Below are 25909 nucleotides of genomic sequence, written 5' to 3'. Positions count from 1 at the left end.
TCGTTCAAGTACAGTAAAGGTGTCAATCGGTGTGGTCGGTCAATCATTTCGGAGCTGGGGGCTTTCGGTCCCTCCCGACCCCACACGCACATGCCCAAAGGGAGGCCACGTAGCACAGCTAGCACACAGACACCTCATGGTATGATCTGTTAAAGAGACAAGTATGATCATTCTTGCAAATAACATTTATCAGCTGGTACGTATTCCCATCACTCCTTCCCTGGTTTCATGATTAACAGAACGTTATCATTGTCCTTTGCTATGATTTCTGCTGGTTCTGAAGGATGATTTGGGGATTCTACCCACACCTTAGCACCAGAGATTTGTCAGTTGAGCAAACACCTTCCTCCCCACGCAGTATAAGAAGGGATGGGGCAGTTCCTTTTTTCACTATTCCTCCATACACTGGGATAATTACAATCTGCACAATTCTGTCTCCAGATTGTATTATCAAGTCAGTGTCTCCACTATTCAGGAGAATGGTTTTGATTTCTCCTTGGTAGTCTGCATCAATCACTTCCCCCAAGACCTAAATACCTTTGAGTGGCAACCCAGATCTGGGAGAAATCAATCTGAAATGCTCCAGGGGAATCTGTATTCCAACACCTGTTTCAAAAAGTGCTGTGTCTCTTGGTTCTAACGTGTAGGCTTTCAAGGCATGCAGATCAAGACCTGCAGATTCTGGTGTGGCTCGGTAAGGAGCTAAGGCTCCTGGTTTTATTTACCAATGCATTATGGTGTTAGTCACTACATGGGGTTGTATCTGTAATGCTGGGGTTAACAGTCTCATTAAAGGAGTCTGCATTTGTCAATCAGTCTTGCAGCTTGTGGATAATATGGAATGTGATAAAGCCACTCAATATTGTGTTGTGAAGAATAATCTTGTACCAATTTTCCTTTGAAATGTGATTGATCGTCACTCTGGACTTGGAGTGGGACTCCATAATATAACATTAACAAGTCCAGAATTGTGATGGTGTTGTACTGGGTGACACGTTTGCAAGGGATGGCAATCAGTTAACCAGAATAAGTGTCCACTACTGTGCAAGTGTATTGACACCCGCAACTAGTCAGTAGTGGCCCAATGTAATCAATTTGCTATATCTGCCCCGGCAACTTCCCTCTCCTCAACTGACCTTTGACTGTTTACGGGACAGATCTCTGTTGTGTGTGTTGACAAATAGGGCATTGCCTGATCACAGTTTTTATCAAGTCTAGGGGCATGTGCATCCCTCTAATCTCTGCACACCTGTAAGCTGCTTTCTCTCCCAGATGTCCACATTTTTGGTGCACCCACTTAGCCATCCCCACCAAGTCAGAATCCTGTGTCGCCACTTCTGCTTCTGAGATTTTGGCTTTTTCGTCTGCAAGGGAATCGAACCATTGTTCTAGTGAATCGGTGAGACAGTGGGCATCTACATGATACACAGTAAGAGTGCTTTGCTCTAGCATGTCTCAAATTTCTTGCCACAACTCTTTGCCCAACCTCCTTAGAATGTATTTGCTAGTCATGTGCATGCCATGTGGGAAGCCAGGTGGTTAATCCATTGGCGGTAGACCAAGAATCAGTATTCATGTGACAAGTCCCAGACAATTCTTGTTTCAGTGCCTAATACACAGCGTACAATTCTGCATATTGACTACTCTTCCCTTCTCCAGTAGCAGATAACAACTTCTTGATGACTGGGTTATATGACACCGCCTTCCAATGTTTTTTGGCCCTCACATACTTGGCTGAACCATCAGTAAACTATACATGCTTCCTATCCTTGGGGGACAAGGATTCAAATGGCTCACCCCATCTAACTGGTGACTCTTTTATCTGTGGTACCTCTTGCACCCTCTCGTCATCCTGCACAGGACCTTGTGATACCTGTCCATGGATAGCTGCTGTCCCTGCTGGTCCCACTTGGACCCTGTCCAGTATGTACGATTTCCACCTGATAATACTGGCCTCCTGTGCGTGTCCTATGCAGTGAGTTTTAGGTGAACTCATCGCCCTCTGCATTATTGGAATCTGAGGTCTTAGAATCACATTATGATCTGGGTAATTTGCTCAGTATCCACTAGAGCCCAGTAACAAGCAAGTAGCTGTTTCTCAAAAGGAGTATATTGTTCTCCAGCATCAGGTAACTTTTTAGTCCAGAGAGCCAGGGGCACCATCGTTCTTCCCTGTTTTTGCCAAATGCTCCAATTTGCATATTGCCCCTGAACAGTTACATGCAACTCAGTGTCTCCTTCCTGTACTGGCCATAAGCCTAAAGCATTTTGAATTGTCTCCTTTGCCAGGTCAAACGCACACTGCTGCTGCTCTCCCCATTCAAACTCATGTTTCTTTCTTGTCACTTTGTACAAAGGGACCAAAATCTGACTCAAGTGAGGGATATGCTGTCTCCAAAAAACAAACAATTCAATGAATTGCTAAGACTCCTGCTGAGTGTGGTGAGTGGCAAATTCTAAGATGATTTGTTTTGCCTGTGGCAATGCCTCACTGTGTCTAGATTCCACCAAATTCCTAGAAGCTTCACATTTGGAGAGGGTCCCTGTGTCTTATCTGGATTAATCATCCACCTTTTGCTCTGCAAGAGTTCCACGACCCGAACCAACTGAGTCTACACTTGTTCTTGTGTCTCTCTCTGAATCATCATATCGTCAATATAATGGGTCAATTGCACCCTTGGAATGACAGATACTTCATCCAGGTATTCTGCCACCAGCCAGTGACAGATGGTTGGGTTATACACATACCAGTGGGGGAGCAGTAGCATCTGAATTGTCTGCTGCAGTGAGAGAAAGCAAATTGCTCCTGATTCTCAGGGGCCAATGGTATAGAAAAGAAAGCAGTAGCAAAATCAATGGTTGCATACCATGTCCTTTTATGCTTTTGTATTCTTTCAATCAAAGTGATGGTGTCAGGGACGGCAGCAGTCAAAGGGGGATATATTTCTTCAATTTGCAGTAATAAACAGTCATTTTGTAGTGCCCACCAGGTCGGTGCATGGGCCACAGATGATTATTCCATTCAGTGGTGACTGGGGCCACCACACCAGTCTCAATCAACTCCTGTATAGTCTCACTTATTTCCTCATGCCCTCATGCCCTCCTGGAATCCGATATTGTTTCAAACTCATCACTTTGGTTGCTGGGGACACCTTCCCTGGGGGCATCTTCAGATGACCCACCATCATTGCTGCCACTGAAATGTATCCCTTTGATCCAAATTGATAACAACCATGCTAAATCTAAAGTCATCCCCTTTAGAATGTCAATTCCCAGTATATTTTCTAGAAGGGGCACAATCAGAACAGTATATTCTCTTTTTGATCAAATGGGGTCTGTTATCTTTATGAGCCCACCCCTGTTCCAGAGCTTGGCCTGTTTCTAATATGATTTAAATCTGTTAACTTTTGCCCAAGTCAGATTTGGATATATTTTTTCATATCTGCAAGCAGATTCCTCTCTTTCCCTTTTCTCAGCAGTTAACCACTCGCTGTACAAATCTTCCTCCTCTTTCCCTTGTGAAGAAACATTTTTTCTCCCTCTCTTTTCCATCCTCTTGTATCTGCGGCTAGGCCTGATTCACTCGTTTACTATCTTGCTTGTTAACTTTCCTGCTGCCTTCCTTTCTGACTAGCCCCCTCTTACTGTACATCTTTCACAAGATTTAGGTATCTATCCTTGTTGAAACTATTCTTCAGTAATGCCATAAATATGTCTCTCCTAGATATTGTGTTATTATCTGTGCGACCCTCAGACTTGAGGCTCTCCCAGGTGTTGTCCAGTCTCCAAGTTCACCTAACTCGCAAACTGCCACCAGCACAACATTCATTGCCTGCCCTGTCTGGTTAATTAAGAAAGTCATTATTGCCTGTTTGTAAGCTGGAGGAGCAAGGCAAATTATTTTATTTTGCACTGACACAGAGAGCGGTCTGTCTAACAGACGGTGAGCATTACCTAGGAAAATAGCAGTTTTCATTCCCTCCTCTTTAATTCTCTGCATTGCGTCTCTTAAGGTATACCAGGGCTTGTAATTTTGTGGCCACTCGAATTCTGTAGAACACTTATGATTACATCCCACCACTGCTAGCTGTAGTAGCGTGATCTGTTGATTACCCTGATAACACCTGAACTGCTCCTGTATTATGGGGTCAATGCTAAGAGTACATAACCTAGGAGCGTCTCCTATATCTAACATTACGCCAGAGGCTCCTGTGTCAAATAATCACACATCCATATAAGTAATGTTTCCCAAAATCTGTCTATAATATCATCAACTTCTTGCTGTGTGTAATCTTCTAGGTAGTGCATCTCAATTCAAGTCGGATTCTGTGGAGTGCCCTGTATCTTTTTTCTTAATATTGGCTGGGCGAACTACTTTCGGCTCGTCTGGCTCAAGCCGGCCCTCACCTTTTTTAACGTCTTCATCACTAGAATTTGAAAAATCAATTGATTCTCAGCTATTTGAGTCCCAGATTTCGGTGTCGCAGTTTAACCCTGCTTTAGCAATATCTAAATGAACTTTCTTTTGATTGATTTTACCCCTCCATTTCCGATACCTATATTGAGCGACTCTGATACCTGCCTTCTCGGCTACAGATTGATAAGTATCTGGCTTATCTTGCAATTACTTATTCTGACAAGACAGCATGGTTACGTTATTTTTAGCTTCAATTAGCTGCCTCTCTAATTGCTGGTTTTCTTGTTCCAGATGGCTATATTTTTAATGCATTTTTCTGTAAGCAGATAACAGGATCCAGCCCTTTCTTCTTAAAATAGATAAATCACATCCCCATTCCAAGGTTACTTTCTGAGAACAGAGCAAAACATTTTGTGGCTCAGCATCGCTAAGACATCAGTCCCAGCTCTTGCATAAACCTGCACCACAAGACCATTCGCTGGTAAAGACATTGTAAGATTCTTTCTCCCAACCTGGAATCTCATGTGAAACCTGGGAAACCACCTGGGAAATCATTTCTGACTTCTTGCCAAACATTTTTCACTTATAAAACTTTCACTTTTCAACCTACTACCTCATCCTTCCGACTATACCAATTTGTTCTGAATTGCTTCAGACTGAGAGGGAACGAATCTAAAGGAATGCAAAGAATGCTGTGCTCTTAGTCTGAGTAATTAATTTATTAAGGCACTTCCCATGTTTCATATACACAAAGAGAATAACAGGAGCACTTAATGTGAATGAAGCAACACACATGCAACTCTTAAAATAATAACAGCAGTGAAATAATAATAATCAAAGAAAATGCAATACATCAACAATGAGTAGATATATAGCGACTACATATATTTATGAATGCACAAAGTAAAGCTGGAAATCGAAAATAAAAAATGCATCACCATGGGGCTCGAATCCAACATCATTCTTTGTCTGCCAACTTCAAGCTGTGGAACCAGTGACAGCTGAGACAGGAGAGACCACACCAATAGGATTACACTAAGCAATGTGCCTACTGTCAGAGATGAGTTCCTTCTCTCCTCTCTCAGTGTCAAGCTTCCCCACTTAATATATCTTAAACAAACTTAAGAAGATGGTTCTAGAAACCGCCATCCGGTCCAGAAAGTTATGAAATTCAAGAGCTGGCTTTACTAGGTCAGTGTTGAAAAAACACACCAGAGACTGGCCAGATCCCAGGGTGTATTTCCAAGAACGAGCTGTACCCTTTTCTACCATAAACATTTCCAGCCTTGTACAGTCTTATCAATGTTTCTTCCCCCACATTATGTTCCCTTCCCTGGTGAGAAAAGTGAAAACACGTTTGCAAGCTGGAAGCGTAAAAAAATACCTATTCCTCCAATGTGACAGCATCTGAAGCTAAGCTAAGCACAAAATGGAGTCAATGGTGAAGATGGAGTCAATGTTTAAATACAGATAGCATTACATAGTCATGCCCTTAATATCAACTTGTACTGAGTCCCACATCACCCCTTCCGAGGCGCAATTTCTATTGAATTCCAAAAAATCTGCTAGCCACCTTCTCATATGTAACTAGTATTTAAAAAGTAGTTTCCTATCAAATGCCCAGTTTTGCAATGTCCTGGGTACCCTGATATCATATATTTCCAAGATCAAAGTTATGGTCAGAAAACAACCTTGCGAGTCTCTTAATATCAGCATTACACACTAGGCCGGATGAGATAAAAAAAATAATCCAACTGGACATGCTTCTGAGGCAAGTTAGAAAAATACGAATATCCGGGGTCAGTGGATTTTAGCCTATCCCATAAATCAACTAGCCCATGATCACTCATAAGCTATTGCAATGCTCTGTATACCAATGGATTTCTTCTGACACACTGCTCTGTCTGAGTCATACTGCTTACCACTTCCATATGCAAACTAAGATCACTACACACAACTGGAGGGGTTGGCCACAATGTCAGCTCCACATCCAGACCATCTATCACTGTAGCGCGATCTAAATTACAACCATAAATAGAGCATATAATAAGATTTGTCCCCCACCTGGCATCCCACTATTGCCCATTTTCCAAGCTTGTCCGTGAGACTCCGTTTCACCACATACCATTTTCTTCATGCTAAGATTGGCACCCTCCTCACAGAGGAGCCTTGGGAAGTGCGCAAGGAGAGTGTAGCCCATAATCTGCAACTAGCCTGTCTTATTGCAGGGAATATGTGCTTCTTGTTCACAAAAAAAGTCTAGCCCGATAATTCTAAACACCCCAGCAATAGTCTGCCTTTTTGTTCTATCATTTAACTCACATACATTGGCAGTACAAATGCAAATTGTCTTAACCTGCATCATTGACTCCGCATGTCAAGGCGGAACCCCAGAAAACATAATACCCTCCAGCCGACACTGGGGAAATATCCTGCACATTTCATTCAAACTTGCTTGCTTTCCTGGAATATACCAAGTCTTGGCATCCCTACTCAAAATTACTCAAAATTTCCATTCAACGCCTTTTGTTTTGTTCCTATTTTAGGTGATGTGCCCCACTTGCCACCCTTCAATCCCCCTACCTCCCGTGCTCAACATCAGTCCTCCCAATACCCCTGCTCCCCTTTTTCCATTCTAGTAAAGCATACAGATCCATCAATGGTCTGCCGATGGTTTGTGTGCTCAGCAACCAGAGCTTAATGTTCCTAAAACATTTATTTCCTATAACATTGTAAGCTATAGTGTAGATATACAAAACCCCACCAAGAAGAATCATTGATATATTTTATGTCCGACATTTCTCCAGATCAACCTCCACAACGCACAGCAGTCACAAATCAATAATCATTGGATTTATCAAATCATGCATGGCCCTATTAGTTCATATTATCTAAAAGCTCTTTGGCTTTGATGTCTCATGTAAACATATGAGTTTTATTGTTCTTAATTCATAATAATCTTTAACCTGGCCGGATTCATAAAAAAAAACCTGTGCACCCTTGTCCCGAAAAGGCTTAAACAGCTGCCTAAGCTTCCAGCACCTCATGACCATTACATGACAATAATTTGGCCTCACAAAGACGGAATAACCATCCATGCTGCTCTTGGAATCTGGTTGAGCTTTGTCAAAGACCGTCTCTAAGAATAAAATTGTCAAAAAAGACTAGTTGAGCTCTGGTTTCTCCGTCCCATGATTCAAGTGTTTCTTCATTAACAGGAATCTGTGTACCCTTTGAATTTCCTGGTCCCAATTCCAACACTCAAGCCAAGCTTGAGGAAGGCCTTCTGAAACAGTTTACCTACAAATATCCTTGCATCATACCCTTCTAATCCCTCGCCCACCCTCAGGAATTGTAAGTTGTTACTGTGTTGCTGATTCTCAAGATCTTCCAGATCCATTGAATATCTATCAGCTGAGCCTCACATGCCTCTGTTTGTCCCTTGATGACTGCACCCTTCTTCTTCAGTGCTGTGGCCGTACTTTCTAGCACAGACATCCTTTCTTATATCTCTGAGCATGTTTTAGGTACCTTTCGTATTGCCCCTTGTAGCTTCCTAGTGGCAGCCCGAGCTTTGTGGCGATTGGCCCGAATTTCATCTCTATGTGTCACTATACCTTGATAAATGTCCTCCAGAGTTGGTGCTTCCGCTAGAGGACCTTGGGTTAGTTGATCTTGAGGCTCCGCATTGCCTCCCAATAATAATCCTACTTCAAGTCTCCTCTAGTAACCACTTTCTGTCCACCTTTCCAAGGGATATTTCCAGCTGTGAGCTGGATATTGCCATCAGAGGTATCACTCACATCACTCAATGTACTGTCTTTGCATTCCCCACCCAAAGAATCTATATCATAGCCTGACCAGTCTGACCTGACTGTCAATGGAAAAGAACACTTAGCTGTGTTGGCATCTGACCCCGTTTTTGTTACATCAGCACTCCCCCTCTTGTGATTGTCCATATCTCCTTTTGCTCAGCGAGCCACCCCAAATTTCTTCCGGGATATCTTCTGCCTACTGCCCTCCCACCCTCGGAATTATATTATTCTTGTAACTCATCCATAGGCCCCCCAGTCACCACCATCAGGTTTTCACTAACCTGTCGATTTCCCCCATCAGTTGATGTCCAGTGCTGGCTGAATGGGGGAGACTGGTGCCCTTCCCTTCCTGGGGTGTTGAGTGGAGACATTGATAGCACTGCTCCCTGCTCCACACTCTCTCTTAACACTTGGTCATCTCTGCAGGGTGCCAGCTACTCTGTTCCCTGATTAGCAACCATGGCGCTCACAACAGTCACTTGCTTTTGCTTTCCACCAGGTATTTTAAGAAAATTCACAATAGAAGCCCCAGAGGATATGGGCAAGAGGAGACTCACCGACTCAATCTCCTCTGTGTCCATTTGGTCACTTTGAGCACTTTCTGAAGCTCCCCACCAGGAGCTCCCACCCTGCTTCCCACGTCCAGTGCTATTGCTGGATCCTCCTCCAAGAACCGAGTTCACCATGCCCCTGGCTTTCAAAGCACCTGCACTTGATCCCGCACTCTTTGGTCCCATGAGGTTAGCTGCCGCTCTCTGGTGATAATTAGCCCTGCCACTGACCACGAGGCTTCTCAAGGCCTGCAGCAGCCATCTCCCTGTGGCTATGAAAGATTGACTATGCCCACCTGGTTCTCCAAGCTGTCTCAGTATTCGCCAGAAGCCAAGAACAGTTCTGGGGCATATGTTCTGAAGAAAGGGGATGACTTCTGCTGGTTCGTCACCAAAGGCTGTGGTGAGGCAGAGCACTGCTTCTGGCTGTCTCACAAAGCCGCCATCTTGCTTCCCTCAAAAAAGAATTTCAGCAAAATGTCCCCTACACCACTGAGTAAATGCATTGTATTTTGATGCTCTTCTGAGCTCTAAAGTTCCCCAAATGTGTTTCCCATAGGGGTGTATATGTATAACCTATGCAGCTTTCTTGCCACTCAGTAAACTCAATGTATTTTGATGTTCTTCCGAGCTCTAACAATCCCCAAAGGTGTCCTGTAGGGGTGTACGCATATAACCAGCTTTCTTGGTCAGGTGTTTCCACACACACACATTTACAGCCAGTCTCACAAGTAACAGTGTTGGTATATTTTATTTCAATGGGACTAATAGCATATCATTTTTTCTATGTCCCGCTCACAGGCCTCTTAACAACTAGAAGTTCTATCCAGCATCTTACCAAATAGACAGATACTGCAGGAACAGATGTGCATATAGAGACTTTCTGTCCACCTTTCCAAGGGATATTTCCAGCTGTGAGCTGGATATTGCCATCAGAGGTATCACTCACATCACTCAATGTACTGTCTTTGCATTCCCTACCCAAAGAATCTATATCATAGCCTGACCAGTCTGACCTGACTGTCAATGGAAAAGAACACTTAGCTGTGTTGGCATCTGACCCCGTTTTTGTTACATCAGCACTCCCCCTCTTGTAATTGTCCATATCTCCTTTTGCTCAGCGAGCCACCCCAAATTTCTTCCGGGATATCTCCTGCCTACTGCCCTCCCACCCTCGGAATTATATTATTCTTGTAACTCATCCATAGGCCCCCCAGTCACCACCATCAGGTTTTCACTAACCTGTTGATTTCCCCCATCAGTTGATGTCCAGTGCTGGCTGAATGGGGGAGACTGGTGCCCTTCCCTTCCTGGGGTGTTGAGTGGAGACATTGATAGCACTGCTCCCTGCTCCACACTCTCTCTTAACACTTGGTCATCTCTGCAGAGTGCCAGCTACTCTGTTCCCTGATTAGCAACCATGGCGCTCACAACAGTCACTTGCTTTTGCTTCCCACCAGGTATTTTAAGAAAATTCACAATAGAAGCCCCAGAGGATATGGGCAAGAGGAGACTCACCGACTCAATCTCCTCTGTGTCCATTTGGTCACTTTGAGCACTTTCTGAAGCTCCCCACCAGGAGCTCCCACCCTGCTTCCCACGTCCAGTGCTATTGCTGGATCCTCCTCCAAGAACCGAGTTCACCATGCCCCTGGCTTTCAAAGCACCTGCAATTGATCCCGCACTCTTTGGTCCCATGAGGTTAGCTGCCGCTCTCTGGTGATAATTAGCCCTGCCACTGACCACGAGGCTTCTCAAGGCCTGCAGCAGCCATCTCCCTGTGGCTATGAAAGATTGACTATGCCCACCTGGTTCTCCAAGCTGTCTCAGTATTCGCCAGAAGCCAAGAACAGTTCTGGGGCATATGTTCTGAAGAAAGGGGATGACTTCTGCTGGTTCGTCACCAAAGGCTGTGGTGAGGCAGAGCACTGCTTCTGGCTGTCTCACAAAGCCGCCATCTTGCTTCCCTCAAAAAAGATGGAGCCGGCGGAGTGGAAGGGGTGCGACGGGTGCAGTTGCAGACACTTGGACACTTGGACACTTTGCTTGGCAGACACTGAAAAACTTGGTGGGGCCCTGTTAGGGTGCCCCTGCAGTGCCCATGCCATTGGCATGGGCACTGCAGGGGCCCCCAGGGGCCCCACGACACCCGTTACCGCCAGCCAGGTTCTGGCGGTCAAAACTGCCAGAGCCAGGCTGGCGGTAAGAGGTTCGGAATCCCCATGGCGGCGCTGCCATGGAGGATTCCCTAGGGCGGCGGGAAACCGGCGGGACACCGCCGGTTTCCCGTTTCTGACCGCGGCTGTACCGCCGCGGTCAGAATGCCCAAGGATGCACCGCCAGCCTGTTGGCGGTGCATCCGCGGTCCCCGGCCCTGGCGGTTTTTACCGCCAGGGTCGGAATGACCACCTAAGTCCTTGCACTATCTCATCAATCCTGAAAACCCATCATTGCCAGCAGATCAAATTTACTTCTAAATCGAGATGCTCTACAAATCACATTCAGAATAAACTATAAGGACATCATCTGCATATATGACATAATCCAAAAATGCTCCCCAGGAAGATGCTGAGATCCACATATCCTTTATGCCGTTGGTCATATAAAAAAAAATACCCACCATTGTCAAAACAGATAAAATTTTGCTCAGCCTGCAGGCATCTTCTGGCACTTTCTCGCTATAAGAATTGAGTAAAGCAAAACCAGAACTGCAAACTAACAAACACATCTGCCATCACTATACAAACCCTCTTGTGCTTATTTCTAGGACTCCCATGGAACAGTTGCCTAACGTCTTGTCCCCTCCACATCCTGCATTTTCATCTAACCTCCCTGCTCCTTCCCTCTCACCTCCCCATGTCCCTCTGTCAACCAACTTCTTTAGTCCTTTGAAAGAGATGCTTCTCCATGAATATGTGTGAGGTCTTCCATAAATAGGTGAAAACTGCAACTTACAAACAGCAGGTATCAAGGCGAGAAAGCATGATGATACAGGTCCACTAAATAAATATCACAGCGAAAGACAGCTCAAGTACTGCATAGCTTGGCAATCCAAAGTATTTAAATGACTTTAATAATGCACTGCACCTTGAATGCTGATAAAGTTTTCTGGTTCAGTGTTGGGAACAAGGTTGCTAAAATCCTGCCGCAGAATATGTTCTTCTTGGAGTAAGCCTGAATGGAAGAAAAGCATATTGAGTAGTTAATAGCGTGTCTAAAGCCATATTTAAAGCTGCTAATAGAGGCTACTATAACAGGGCTATCAAATGTTGAGCTTTTAGGCTTCCTAGCTATCTTTACCAGGAAAAAATATGTGCCTACTTCTCCAAAGGCTTTGGGAGTGGGAGACGTTGGAGAACAGCTTTGGAATCTTTACGACCCTTAGAAAATGTCCAGAGAAGGCAAAAGTTAAACCGTTCCATGAGCCAGTAAAGTAAAATTTGCTCCACACACATTTGAACTCCTTTACTGCATTTCTATATAGTAGAAATAAATGTCTAAATCTATGTGTTTTTTTTTAACGACAGACATAGTAACAGACATGAAAAGACACTGCTTATGTTGTCACAGAATGCATGTTCGAATGGTCTGACAGATGAAAACAACTCTGATAACCCTAACCAGGCTTTATTCAATATCATTTATCTCAGTACATGGAGTCAACACATTGCATCGCAGTTTTATTTAAATACCTTTATGTATAACTGCTGCACATGACTTTGCAACCCCTTGTGCAACATTATGCCTGATTGTCTCTCTGCTGAACCGTGTATACATATACGGAGAGAAAGAGAGATAGCACTTCATGTTGCACATGTTCCGTTTCCAGGTGCTGTAATTAAGAGGTCACTGGCGAATAAAACAGGGTGCTTAGTTCACCCTGCTCCCGCTTGGACCTTCCCACAGGCATTGCTGGTCAGTGGTTGCTCCACCAAATATTTAGGGTGCAAGCCACCACTGTTGCCATTCCACTGCCTCTTAACTAAAGAAGCAAAAATAGCACTATTGCCCGTTTTACTTATGAATTAGGCCCACTCCTCGTTATCCTGTCTGCTCCATTGAGCCAAGATACTGTAGAGCTAACAGCAGTAATTTCATCAAGCAGTTTGCCATCCCACTGAGTTAAGGACTTCACTTACCTTCTGGATGTAGCACAAAGCTTCTTGACAGTCTTATGAGTTGTCCTTCGGGCTGTAAATATGAAAACAGAAAATTAATTGTTCAGCGATTTGTGTAAGCATCTTAAAGAGAGGCAATATAATGTCAACAATAGCACAATAAAAGTAACAGTCATTGACAAAAGCAATATCTTTGGCTTTTGGATAGTGAAGGATTTTTGTTGTTGCACTAGTGATGTTCAGACACATTCCTTTCTTTACATCAGCATCATTATATATCTGACAAACGCTCATTTGGGGTCATAGGGTAGACCTTTGAATATTCAACTCAAGAGTTTCCTCTAACAGGCATATCTCTAGATGTATGAACATACAGGGCATCATTTAGTGTTGAGCGTTCAATTAGGCACTGAAATTTCAACTGTGCAATTAATGATGGTGCTGTGCTCGGAGCCTTTATATGGCCTCATTACAAGCTGGGCAGTGTGGAATTACGGCGAGGAATTTCGCTTTGCCCGACCCGACCGTAAATGGGCCCGTGTCCCACATTCGGGAAACGCCGGGCCTATTTTCTAGGCCAGCAATACAGCCAATAAAATCACTTGATGATTTACCTACAAGAGCCTCTCTCCCCGTTCCTGCCGAGTTTTTTAAAACCGTTCCCCCTTCCCCTAGAATCTCAACCCCACTCCATCTACCCCGCCAAACACGTGCCCCCTGGTTCTCATTTACCACCTGCTCATAGCAAGTGGTAAATTGTAGCGTTAAACCCCCACAAATTGGGCATTCTGTGTGGTTGTTACCTGGTATATCCAGGTCCGCACAATTATTTATTCCCTATACCATGGTATTTAACTCCTAATTGAACAGTACTAGCGGGATGTTACACCACTGTATCAGCAATTATTGGTACGGAGTTTGCACTATGCAAGTCCCACGCCATTCGTAATGAAGGCCATACTTTTCAATGCTTGATATTAAACATGCTGAGCACTCTGTAAGTGTCAAATCCGAACAAATGAGCCCTGCATATGATTGCCCTTTTTTCACTCGTGTAATTATGAGTCTGTTTGTTTGCTCTAGTTTGAAAATGTGAGTATAATGCAGCTGAACCATAAATGAGTGTCATTTGAGAGCACTAATTGAAAAGTGTGTAATTATTGCCTTTCCTTGATAAGGGAGCGCCTCGGCAAGTACATAGAGTAATGGTGACTAACTAAACTTGTGATGCATGCCCAGTGATCTCCTGCACATTCGTGATCGCTGCTCCGACTGACCGATAGCCCAGGCTTCCTGGTGACTGGGGGAAGATGGGACCGGAAAGCCTAGCAGGTGAGGGATCAGGATTGCGATCTACTGCCGGTAGAGCAAAAGAGGGAGGCGTAAAAAAGAGAGGGCTTAAAGAAAGAAAAACACAGGATGGTGCGGAGAGCATGCCAGAAGGGTAGAGAGGGCGAGAGCATTTAAACAGGAGAGAGGAGAGAGGCAGGTAAGAGAGAGTGAGATGATAATGTTAAAGGAGAGAAGATGTATGCACCGCTGTGTGGCCATTAGTGTGTATTGAAGGATATCTACAGGAAAGTGGAGTATCATGTGGTGTGGGGGTTATTTCTCACCATGTAATATTTTCACAATACCCTAAAGATGGTTCTTGGATTCACACTAGTAATTCCTTAGTTCAGTCCTGGTAGTGTGGCAAAGAGAAGTCAGGTTTTACTTAGAGGAACATGTGTTAAGCATTTCAGAGCACCAACATGGACGCAAGTAATTCACACGACTTGAAAGAAATCGGAAGCCAATTTATAAAAATAGAGTTTATTTTTATCTTAATTTAGACACCAAAACAAATGGACTTGCATAAGTATAACTGGAGTTATTATTTTTAGTAGCAACATTAAATCACAGCAAAAATGGCATTTAAATGTTGCACTAAAGTCTATGGAGAAATATCATTTGTTTGCAAAACAGTACTTAAAGAACGAGTTATGTGTAACTCTTGCAGGGGTTAAGGTTATGCAGTCCTTAGGATCAGATTACAACAATCAGTTCAGTTTTGCCTGTCCCGTGATGTCCGGTGCGGAGTTGTCCTGGCTGTCTGTGGTGCTGGCTGGGACTTGTGGTGGTTCTGATTTTACCGCTTACAAGACAGGGCTGACAAAGGAATGTAAAGTCTCAGCTGCGGCTGGGTTGCAGATGATGGATATAGGCTGCACAATGTGCCCTGCACTTGCAGCATCGAGTGTGGGGTTTAGTTACTGGACTGGCAACCAACGGGGCTTGGCAGCGGTAAAGGTGCAGAAAGGTTTTGGGAACTTCACAGGGTGTGGTGGAGCAACGTAGTGGGCGGGAACTTTAGTGCAGGTAAGACTACAACACCCAGAACCCACTGAAGCATCTGGCTTTTGTCAATCCCACGGCAGGCCCAATGGCCGGTGAATCTTCGGACCCTGCGAGCATTTTTACCTGCAGTTTGCAGGCGACTAGTGCCACTAGTCCAAGGGAGACTGAGGGTGCTTCTGGCTTCCATAACGGTCCCCGTGGTTGAGAGTGTTGAGTTTCAGCCAAGGACGAGGGTCATCCAAGCAGTTCCCAGTCTGTTGCCTCAAGGACAGAATATCCCTCTTTTGCTTTGCAGCAATGGGCAAAGTCCGGTTGTCGGTGATGCAGAGCTCCACCTTGTCCTTCTTTGTTAGTTGATCAGATCTGAAGTTCTGGTGTCAGGGGTGAACCTTAAATCCTGAATTTAGGGGATTTAGGGATATAGAACCTAGTGGCCAATGGCAGCTAGCTCCTACTACAGCTATACCGCCCCTGAGGTGTCTACATCCAGTGGGGTGAGTCACATTTTGCTACCCAGAACCCTCTATTTTGCCACTTCTAAGATGGCAGAAGTCAAAATTTAGAGCACAGACAGGGCTGCTTGCTCTACAGGCGTGGTCAGCCTGCTGGTGGTGTGCACTGCCCTACATGTCTAATTTCCCGCCTGACCATGAGCAAATGTGCCTGGGGTATGGGGAGGGCTCTCCGCCCTGATGGCTCCATTTGCTAGCCTGTCTGGGGGGAGGGAGGTGCAACCTCCTTCCTACCTCAGCCTTTGCCCCTGACTCCTGGGAGTGCCCACACTATCTGGCAGGAGGTCAGAAACTTGTCTTAGTGGCAGCAAGCACAGTAAAAAGCGTGGGCTGACCGGTCAGAGCACAAAGAAGGTGGGCAAACAGGTGGGCCACCTTTAGTGTGCTACCAGGTACATGCCAGCCATACCTCGACACCAGATTTGAGTTGGGGGTAGAGAAACCATGTTGTTGGACACCAAACTAACATCTAGGTTGTACTATAATGGAGCTAGCAGCCTGGGTAGGCCCAGGCTTGAGTCCCATGTAATCTTATGGGCCGGCCTGCACTTATAGTGTACTTGGATGGAAAGGGCACTATATAGACATTTAAGGTTGTGCTTACAGGCCTGCACCTTACATATAATGCACGCTGTCTCCTGGGCTGCAGAGGCCCTCTTTCGGGGTGTCCGACATGTATGTAAGGCAGTGCATGGGATTGTTCCATTCATGGTGAGGGCACAGTCAAACTCGAGCAGTTTGCGCCATTCTGGCAGTTTGCAAGGGCAGGTCTGCCATCAGCAATTTATGTGGGTCACCTCAGTTGGCACAAACTCGTGCTACAGCCCTAGAGGCCCCTTTACCACCCATGCCCTGAGTACCAATTACTAGGAACTTTTTAAGGGGGTAAAGTATTTGTCAATCAGGAAATTAGTAAGTCGACAAATCATTTTAGGGGCCTGGTTTTTGGGGACAAAAGTGGGGGGCAAACATACATACAGGTGCACTTTCCTGCAATGTCCTCTGGTGGGCTATTAGGAGATGACACTGGGGAACAAGGTGAGTCCCAGGCAATGGTAGCTTACTGGGAGCGAGTGGGGGGAGAGCCTTGCATGGGTAGATGATGGGCCCTAGTCACAAAGGTAAACTTAGCTGTTTGGTCTAAACTTAGACCAAATATCTAAGTTTACAACTTTGCGAATTCACAAAGGAAATTTACAAGTAGTAGCTTTAGGTGCACACTCGGGGCATACTAAGACCAAAGATCTTATGTTTATTTTTGTGAATCGGGCCCATCGTTTGGAGCGGGAATACTTTGGCAGTGAGAAAAGCTGGTTGTTCAGGGGAGTGGGAGAAATGTACAAGAAGAGGGGGCAGTGGAATGTAGTGAATAGATGCCAATATGGTGGCTGCATGAGAAACAGCACTAGTAAACAGTATATTGAAAAGGCACTTGTGAGCAGAAAGACAACCTGACACTGGAAGGCACCATGGTAAATGGGCCCTGGTGGACAGTGTGAGGAGCTGACTTTGTTAAGCACCTGCAACACTTACCCACAAAGCCAACTCTTCACTGCCTCACAGTGGTGAGCATCTGAAGCACTGTCATTGATGGGCACTTGGGGAGCTGGTGGTGAAGTGCAGTGTGAAGGGGTCACATTGGTGTGAAATACTTCAGTCCAGATAGTCCTTTATAAAGCCTCTTCTGCAAGCATTAAGTTACTGAGTACCTGGGCGTGGCCAAGATGGCGATCGGAGCGGCAGCATAAACTGCAGCTCCGTCACCTAGCCCGCACAATTATCCTGTTTTTGAGGCCCTAGCCCCCCTGGTGCAGGGTGAAGAAGCCGTTTGGGAGGCTCCGGAGGGCTGCTCCATCGACCGGGATTGCAGCCCCGAAGCTGACGCGATCCTGCAGAAAATTGCATGACTGCGATCCGCACTCGTCTCGGGGACCGCACGGGCTAGGAGAGCGGAGCCGCATGATCGGTAATCCGGAGCCGTCGCTTGAGCCCCGGCAGAACTGAAGAGGCAAGAAGTCGGCGCCACGGCCCCAACGTGCACGCCGATGCCGGCCGCGGTCCCGCAGGAGATTACCCAGCGTGTGCAGGACCGGCCGAGTCCTCCCGTTTACAGCCCTGCTCAGTCCAGAGCGGATTACGCCGGTGCGCACCCGCTCTGACCGCTTCCGTCCCCAAGGAAGCACCCGGCGGGCACCCGAGGGGACGCCTGTAGACCTGACCCACATCCGTGACCTCTGGAACCCAAAGCAGGTACCGCTGCCGACCCGAAGAACAGGCCGAGTACATAATTCTGTCGGACAGCCGCACAATTGGAGGCCGCCATTTTGGAGTTGCAAATCTCAGTAGGGCCGCGATCCTGGGGTCCCGGAGAGCCGATTCCACCTGCAAGGAGGCCCAAACTGCATGAATGCCCTCCACAAGAGGGATGCGTACCAAGGCACTCTTCGGGTCGCAACTTACTATTACGCTAAAAATCCCCTCAAAACCCAAAACATCCAGAACAGTCACTGCTTCTACCTAGTCTGGAAGCACCAAATCCACGCCTCCCCAACATCACGAATCCCGGCTGATACTGCAAATTGCAGGCCTCATAAGAAAGTGGTTAACGCTTTTCGCTGCTCTTCCCCAAGTTATTTGCCAGACATATGCTCTAATAGCCAGCTTGCCACAACATCTGACCAAGCGGCACTCACCGCAGTGAGCCCATACGCCACAGTAACTCACAGGCACTGCTGCGACTCTCAAATGGTTAAGCCAAAGACTACCCGAGCACCTCTCACCAAAATGGATCACATTACAACATCCCCTCCAGAAGCTCATACCACCGCGCAGTCAACACTACAGAAGCTGGAACTAACCTTACAATCACACACTTCACAATTTGAAAAAATATTGCAAGCCATTCTGGACACTAAGACCACCTTGGAAGCCAAAATAGGCTCTGTAACGGAAGATCTCAACATCCTTCGCACTGACCAACACGCTCTAGCCGATAGAGTGTCCGAACTCGAAAAAGACACGGCGTCCCTTCCTGGTTCCATGAAAGACCTGCAACTACAACTAACGCAGCTATCAACAGAAGTTGATTTGTTAAAACGCAGAACGGAAGATGCAGAAGGCAGGTCCCGCCGCAACAACATACGCCTGGTCGGATTCCCCGAACGCGCAGAGGGCTCAAGCGCGGAACTGTTCATCGAACAATGGCTCATAGACACAATCCTCAAAAACAATATCCCGAAGTTCTTCTCTATTGAGAGAGCACATAGGATCCCAGGTAGACCTCCAGCACCCGGCTCGCAGCCACGACCTCTTATAATAAGACTCCTTAACTACCGAGACAGGGACCTTATCCTCCAATTATTCTGCAAATCGGGCCCAGTGTGCTATGAAAACACTACGATAACAGCTTACCCAGACTTCACAGCAGAAGTGCAAAAAAAACACAACTCCTTTTACCGAGTTAAAACATGCCTCCGCAAACACAATATCAAATACGCGCTGATGTTCCCAGCCAGACTTCGGGTGCAGGACGATACTCGCTCCTTCTTTTTCACTACCCTGGAAGATGCATGGACTTGGCTGCATGCCTAAGGCCTAGCCGACCCGATAGACACAAGCACTCAGGACGATAATAGACCTCTCTCCATGCTGAACCGTAAGCAACGCAAGAGAAAAGGGACTAGGCCCTCACCTGAGCAGGCAAAGTACGAGCGCTCACGGCTCCTCCGGACAACATCCAATTTCATCAACGCTTCCCCCGCCGCCCTACCCATGCAAATGGAAACCGAACTGGAACAGGATACAAACTCTGACTCAACCGAGTCCACACGTGGTCCTCTCCTCACACCACGCACAGTGGACGACATCTGCTGAATGATTAGACTTAGGGCCTGATTCTAACTTTGGAGGACGGTGGTAAACCGTCCCAAAAGTGGCGGATATACCACCTACCGTATTACGAGTTCCATAGGATATAATGGACTCGTAATACGGTAGGTGGTATATCCGCCACTTTTGGGACGGTTTACCACCGTCCTCCAAAGTTAGAATCAGGCCCTTAGTATGCTTTCACCTAACAACCACAGCGAGATATCTTCTTGGCACCTTGATCACTCAACGCCTAAAAGTCTTCGTCACTGTTTCTTCAATGCCCCCTCACGTAGACTTGCAACCAACAAGCGCCCTCCGGCCGATGTGCCTTGCTTTCTAAAACATGAGAAATCCGGGCAGGGTAAGACCATACCTCTGCACCAACGCCAACTGGCACCCCCCTGCTCCATATGGACCATTACCTCACAACGGAGTTTTCCGGTATTGTTTTCTATATGTTAATAGTTTGTTTGTTGTATGTTGTTTTAGTGTGCGCCTCCATATCAGGTGATTGGATCTATAAAGGGCGGGTTAAACATAAAAACAGCGGCAAACACACAAGAAACGCTTACTGCAGCAACAAAGCTCGTTAATCAAGGGTCGGCCAATCACAGCGGCTGAGTCCCATAACAATGTCAAAATGGGGTTGACAGACAATTATAATTCCGATCATATAATAACTATAAAACAACTATGGCCACTCACATGCACCAAGGGAACCTGAAATACAAAATACTCACATGAAACGTTAAGGGCATGGCAAACGCACGGAAACGTTAAAAGGTTCACGCTTTCCTCAAAAGACATCAAGTACACATAGCTTTACTACAAGAGACACATTTGACTAAATCCATCGTAGACAGCACACGCTCAAAATGAAAGGGCCAATTATACGGCACCATATCTTCGTCCTTTGCCCGCGGAGTTGCCATCTGGATAGCACCCAGGGTCCCGTTTGTACTCTCTCGCACACAGTGTGATCCAAATGGCAGACATGTAATACTTGAAGGCACTTTAGACGGGTCCCCATTAGCCCTGGTTGCACTGTATTCCCCAAACGCGAACCAGCGCGACTTCTTATCCACGCTCTCCACTGGCAACCTAAGCGACCCCACATTAGAATGCATATGGGGGGTGACTTCAATCGTGTCCTGGACACTGAAATGGACCGCTCATTTCCCCCACTCACCGCAGCCCCTGCTAATCGTGCCTCAGAGACTCTGGCGCAGTGGGCATCAAACAACGGGCTGAGAGCTATATGGAGGGTGAACCACCCCACTCATCGCGAATACTCTTACTTCTCCCCAGTACATAAACTGCATACTAGGATAGACATATTCTTTGTATCCGCTACTATCATTCATAAAATATGCTTGTCTGAATATTTAGCACGCACGATATCAGACCATAACCCACTATGCCTAACACTGGCCTGGGGACACGTTCACACTCAGATACCAACTTGGCGTCTACAACCAGAAGCCCTCCTAGACCCTCCTTTTCAAATAGATATCTCCAAAAGTCTAACCGATTATTTTCTATCAAATAAAAATACAACCTCATCCCGTGCCATAGAGTGGGACGCCCATAAAGTGGTGATAAGAGGTCACTGCCTTTCGGCCACGGTAGGGGTCAGAAAGGTACTCATTAAGGAATTACAAGACTTAGAAACGAAGCTCCGTAACGCAGAGAATGCGAATGACAACAGTGAGCCCGCAATAACAACACTGCATCTGCTCAGGCCTACTCACAAGGAGACAGACAATAGATTGAGTAAATACAATTATAGACATTACATGGCCAGACAACACGCTGAGGGTGACAGATCTGGTAGATTATTAGCTTGGCTGATCCGGCAGCCTTCACAACCAACACCCATTGGCGTAATATGCTTAAATCCTGACACCATCGTTAACACCCAAGCAGGCATAAACAACGCCTTCACTACATACTATTGCACCCTCTACACACCCCCTCCCCAACCTCCAGAGCAACACCTTATTAACACACTACACCTGGTCCCCCAAAACCAACTTATCCTTGACAACACCGCCACTCTAGACGGTCCTATCACTATTGAAGAGCTGCGCCTAGCACTATCACAAATGGCATGCAGCAAAACACCCGGGTCTCACGGTCTACCGATAGAATATTACAACTCCCACGCCGCCCACTTATTACACCCACTTATAGAAGTATTTAATGAAGCACACCACAAATTACAACTGCCGGACTCAATGTGCAAGGCACTGATAGTCGTCCTCCCAAAAACAGGCCAAGACCCTCTAGATGTCAAATCATATAGGCCGCTCTCCTTGCTGAACACAGACTGCAAATTACTAGGAAAAGTACTTGCAAACAGGCTCCTCCCCTATTTACCGAGTTTAATACACCATGATCAATCCGGCTTTATTCCTGGTAGAAGCACTTTCCTAAATATCAGGAGACTCTTACACATAATGCATAGCAATACAAACTCAGAAGCAGTAGCCCTTTCCCTAGATATAGAAAAAGCATTTGACACACTCAGTTGGAACTATCTCTTATACACACATAAAGCATTTGGTTTTGGTGCCGGTTTTATTAACTGGATCAAAACGCTTTACTCCAGGCCCACTGCCCGTGTCAAAAACGGACAAGTTATCTCTGAAGTATTCCCCATAGGCAGAGGCCCCAGACAAGGTTGCCCATTATCCCCATTGCTATTCGCCATTGCCATGGAGCCACTAGCGATTAAGCTAAGGAGCAACGCACACATATGGGGTATCCCAGAGTCCAACACCCATCACATTGTATCCTTATATGCAGAAGATGCCTTAATATATCTGCGCGACCACTCGGCCTGCACGGCAGAGGTACTGCAGATGCTGGACTCCTTCGCCTTTGCCTCTGGACTGCACGTCAACTGGTCCAAATCAAGCATATTCCCTCTCACTCCGATCCCGGTTGCTCACCGCAATATAAATTTCCCTGGTCATATATAACCTTTAAATATCTGGGAGTGCAGATCTATCACTCCATTACAGACCTAAAAGAAGGTAATATAGATAGGGTCCTTGGCTCCGTCCGTGGCTCAATACCTTTCTGGAGCTCACTCCCCCTGTCCCCCATGGGCCGGGTGGCGATTGCCAAGATGCTCATCCTCCCAAGGTTTTTGTACTATTTTACAGCCCTCTCGCTGTGCTTACCACACTCCTTCTTTAACAAGCTGCAATCAATACTAACTGACTTACTCTGGGGCAAAGACAGACGCAGAGTGGCGCTGTCAATAACGCAGCACCCGCAGGAGATTGGTGGATTGGGAATGCCTAACTTTGAAAGATATTATGCAGCCGCCCAATTGTCATGGCTATCCACATGGCTCCGAGATACCCCTTCGGTTGAAGGCAGAATGTTGCAGACACATACAGCACCACAGGGGCTGCTGCTCTCGATACTAACTAGCACTTCCCATACGTTTCCCAGACTAATATTGCTAGAGGCAGCTCGATTCTGCTGGCGTAGATATGTTCAGAATAAGACCACCTCTCCCCCCTATTCACCTTTGCTGCCACTGTTACAACTGCCGGGCACCCAAACCCTGTCAATACACCATGATACACGTGAAATGAACACGCTCCAGTTAGGTGATTTATACTCTACCTCCGCAATGCATACTTTCATGGAACTGGTGACTGCGGGCACTATGCAAAATGGGGCCTTTCTAACATTTAATGCCATAAAATTATTACTCAATAATCTCTGGGGCGCAGGAGACGCGGAACCTCCGGAGTCCTCGTTACTCACCACTATCCTAACTATTGGCAGTTCAAAGAGCATTATCACCACACTATATAAAGCATTGCTTGAAGCAATATGCACTACCCTGCCACACGCGAAGGCGCGTTGGGACTCTGACCTCCCCGCCACACTACCACAGAAGACCTGGGTTACCGCCCTTGCAATGATTAAATCAATATCCTGCAATCCTCGCCTGCATTACACCCAATTTAATTACCTTCACCAATCATATTTATCACCAGCCCGCATCCAAAGAATCTACCCCAACACAACACCAACATGTCCTAGATGCTCTACACCAGCAACTGACTTCTACCACATGGTCTGGAGCTGCCACTCCATAAACTCGGCCTGGCAACGAGTGACAGAGATCACAGCAGATATCTCATCTCATACCCTGGTGCCCACGCCTGACTCCTGCTTACTCGGTATACGACATCGAGCCAAAACAGACAAACAAACACACAAATTCATAGACTTGGCATTTGTGGTGTATAAACGTTTGATAGCAACACATTGGAAAGCTCCGCATGTCCCTTCCCACGCGATATGGCTGCATGATTTACATAGCCGCGCTCAAGCTAAAGCCCAGACACTTCACCTACTACAACACAGAGGTCTCATTCTGGAGGGCCCGGAAGTTTGGGACACTTTTGTGGTAGCAATAGAGGCCAGAGACGACATGTATCCCCCATGAACAGGATACTATACACAACCATCACAGTTTGGGCTGGCACTGTTAATATTTTAACCACACAGCACCAATTCTGGGTGTTCTCAAATGTACTCATCGCTAACATCCTTCTTCCTCCTCAAAAGATATCTCTACGCCGTGCCCAGACACGTCCCATGCGTTAACACATGCATGCAACATATATCCATAACAAGCAAAATATGCCTGCCCCCGAACCTGTCAACCCCACAGACACATTTTATACCCTTGAGGTGATCTCCACCTTAGTTACATTTATTAGCCGTGTTTCTACTCTTTTTCCCCCCCACGCACCTCAGGGGATCACTTAAATTAGTACTGATACCGATAATGATTGGCCGGACCCTTAAGCTGCAATCAGCTCCTACAATAGCTTGCACGCTAAATGCTTCTGCACCTTCCTTTTACCTTGCCCTTAGTTACTTCGCATTCTTATGATTGTTTATAATTGCTCTCCCCTCCTGTTACCCTCGTTCTCCTCTCTTCCCCCCTTCCCTTCTTTTTTCAACACCTTATGGTGTAGCAATGCTGTGTAAATTTATATAAGTGTGTAAAAGGACTGCAAAAGTATGAACAGCTATTGTATTGTTGTGTGAAGATTGTGTTTAATAAACAGATTTAAAAAAAAAAAAAAGTTACTGAGTACCTGCACTGCTTGTTTTTATCCTCCTAAGAGCCGGCACTTCCCCAATGGCAAAGAGAGAATCAGTACTCATGAATGGTTTGCTGTCTGGTACTGGTGCTGCTGAGGATAAGCCTGTCAGACTGCAGCCTGTCTAAAAACATTCTGACAGCCAAAGCGCCACTGAGGACCTGTGCTGAGGCACTCATGAATTATTCAGCAGTGGTTCATTTACATTATGGTAGGGATGTCCAGGTGCTGGGAACCTCAGTGTCACTCTGTGATTGACAGACAGGGTCCAATCAGGCCCTGCACTGTAATCACATTACATTCATGGTCTCAGTGGCAGATGTGCACTGCAAAGCAGTTAGAAATACATGTTTTGAAATGTTTTACTTTTACATGAGCCTTTTGTATGAGTGTATGTAAGTACAGTCAGGGGCGTAGCTTTGGAGGGATATATGGGGTGAATAGTTGGGTACACATGCTTTCAGTCGGGTATGAGGTGTCGGTTGGATTTCACTTGGGATTTTTGCATGCACATACTGACAAAAACATACACACCCTCTCTCTTCTCTGTTTTGAAAGCTCTAAAAATATTGATTTTGTTTTACAAAATATTTAGATTTTCTCACTTAGTACTCCTACCAATCCGCATTCCTCTCACTTCCCAGTGACTGTTTGTTAAACCCCTCTTATGCACCCTACTTGTTGCATAATGTATTTTAAAATTATATGCCAGCATGATTGTCGCCAAATCTGAAGTTCACACCCCCTCAATCTTACTAAGCTACCCCCAGGAGTCTGACATCAAAAAGCCGCAGCTATCACAAAACCAAGAAACTTGAGCATAACATTTTGTTCGGCCTTAATTATTTTCGTAACCAGTTGACCCGTTAATACATTTATCACATGTTTAGGTATGTGCTGCACTGTTTTAGTGGTAAATATTTTTGCTCTACCAAAATCTCTTTCACTGGATGCCTGGGGCTCGCTGATCATTAACTCAATAGTGCTCCTGCTGGGTTAGCTGGGCTGCACAGAAGGTTATGAGACTCCTTCTCTTCTGGGTTAGGGCCTCTTCCATGTAGGTCTTCACACCCCTCTAAAACCCACTCCATGTCACTCTGTGAAGAATGGTTGGGCCCTGAAAGTACATGTTTACATCTTAT

The 25909-nt window shown here is 45.9% G+C and overlaps 1 protein-coding gene across 1 annotated transcript in view; it reads right to left on the bottom strand.

Annotated features, from left to right (window-relative positions):
- LOC138292914 (complement C3-like) overlaps nt 1-25909 on the bottom strand; it is a 2405892-nt gene that overhangs the window by 950996 nt on the left and 1428987 nt on the right. Inside the window, exons 22-23 of the mRNA XM_069231788.1 lie at nt 12923-12974; nt 11871-11957 (exon numbers count right to left, since the gene is read on the bottom strand). Of these exons, the coding sequence (XP_069087889.1) occupies nt 11871-11957; nt 12923-12974 (139 nt within the window). The remainder of the gene's footprint in view (nt 1-11870; nt 11958-12922; nt 12975-25909) is intronic.

This window comes from Pleurodeles waltl, chromosome 4_2, assembly GCF_031143425.1.
Source record: "Pleurodeles waltl isolate 20211129_DDA chromosome 4_2, aPleWal1.hap1.20221129, whole genome shotgun sequence".
In the NCBI taxonomy this organism is placed as follows: Eukaryota; Metazoa; Chordata; class Amphibia; order Caudata; family Salamandridae; genus Pleurodeles; species Pleurodeles waltl.
This window is presented reverse-complemented; position numbering and strand designations above follow the sequence as displayed.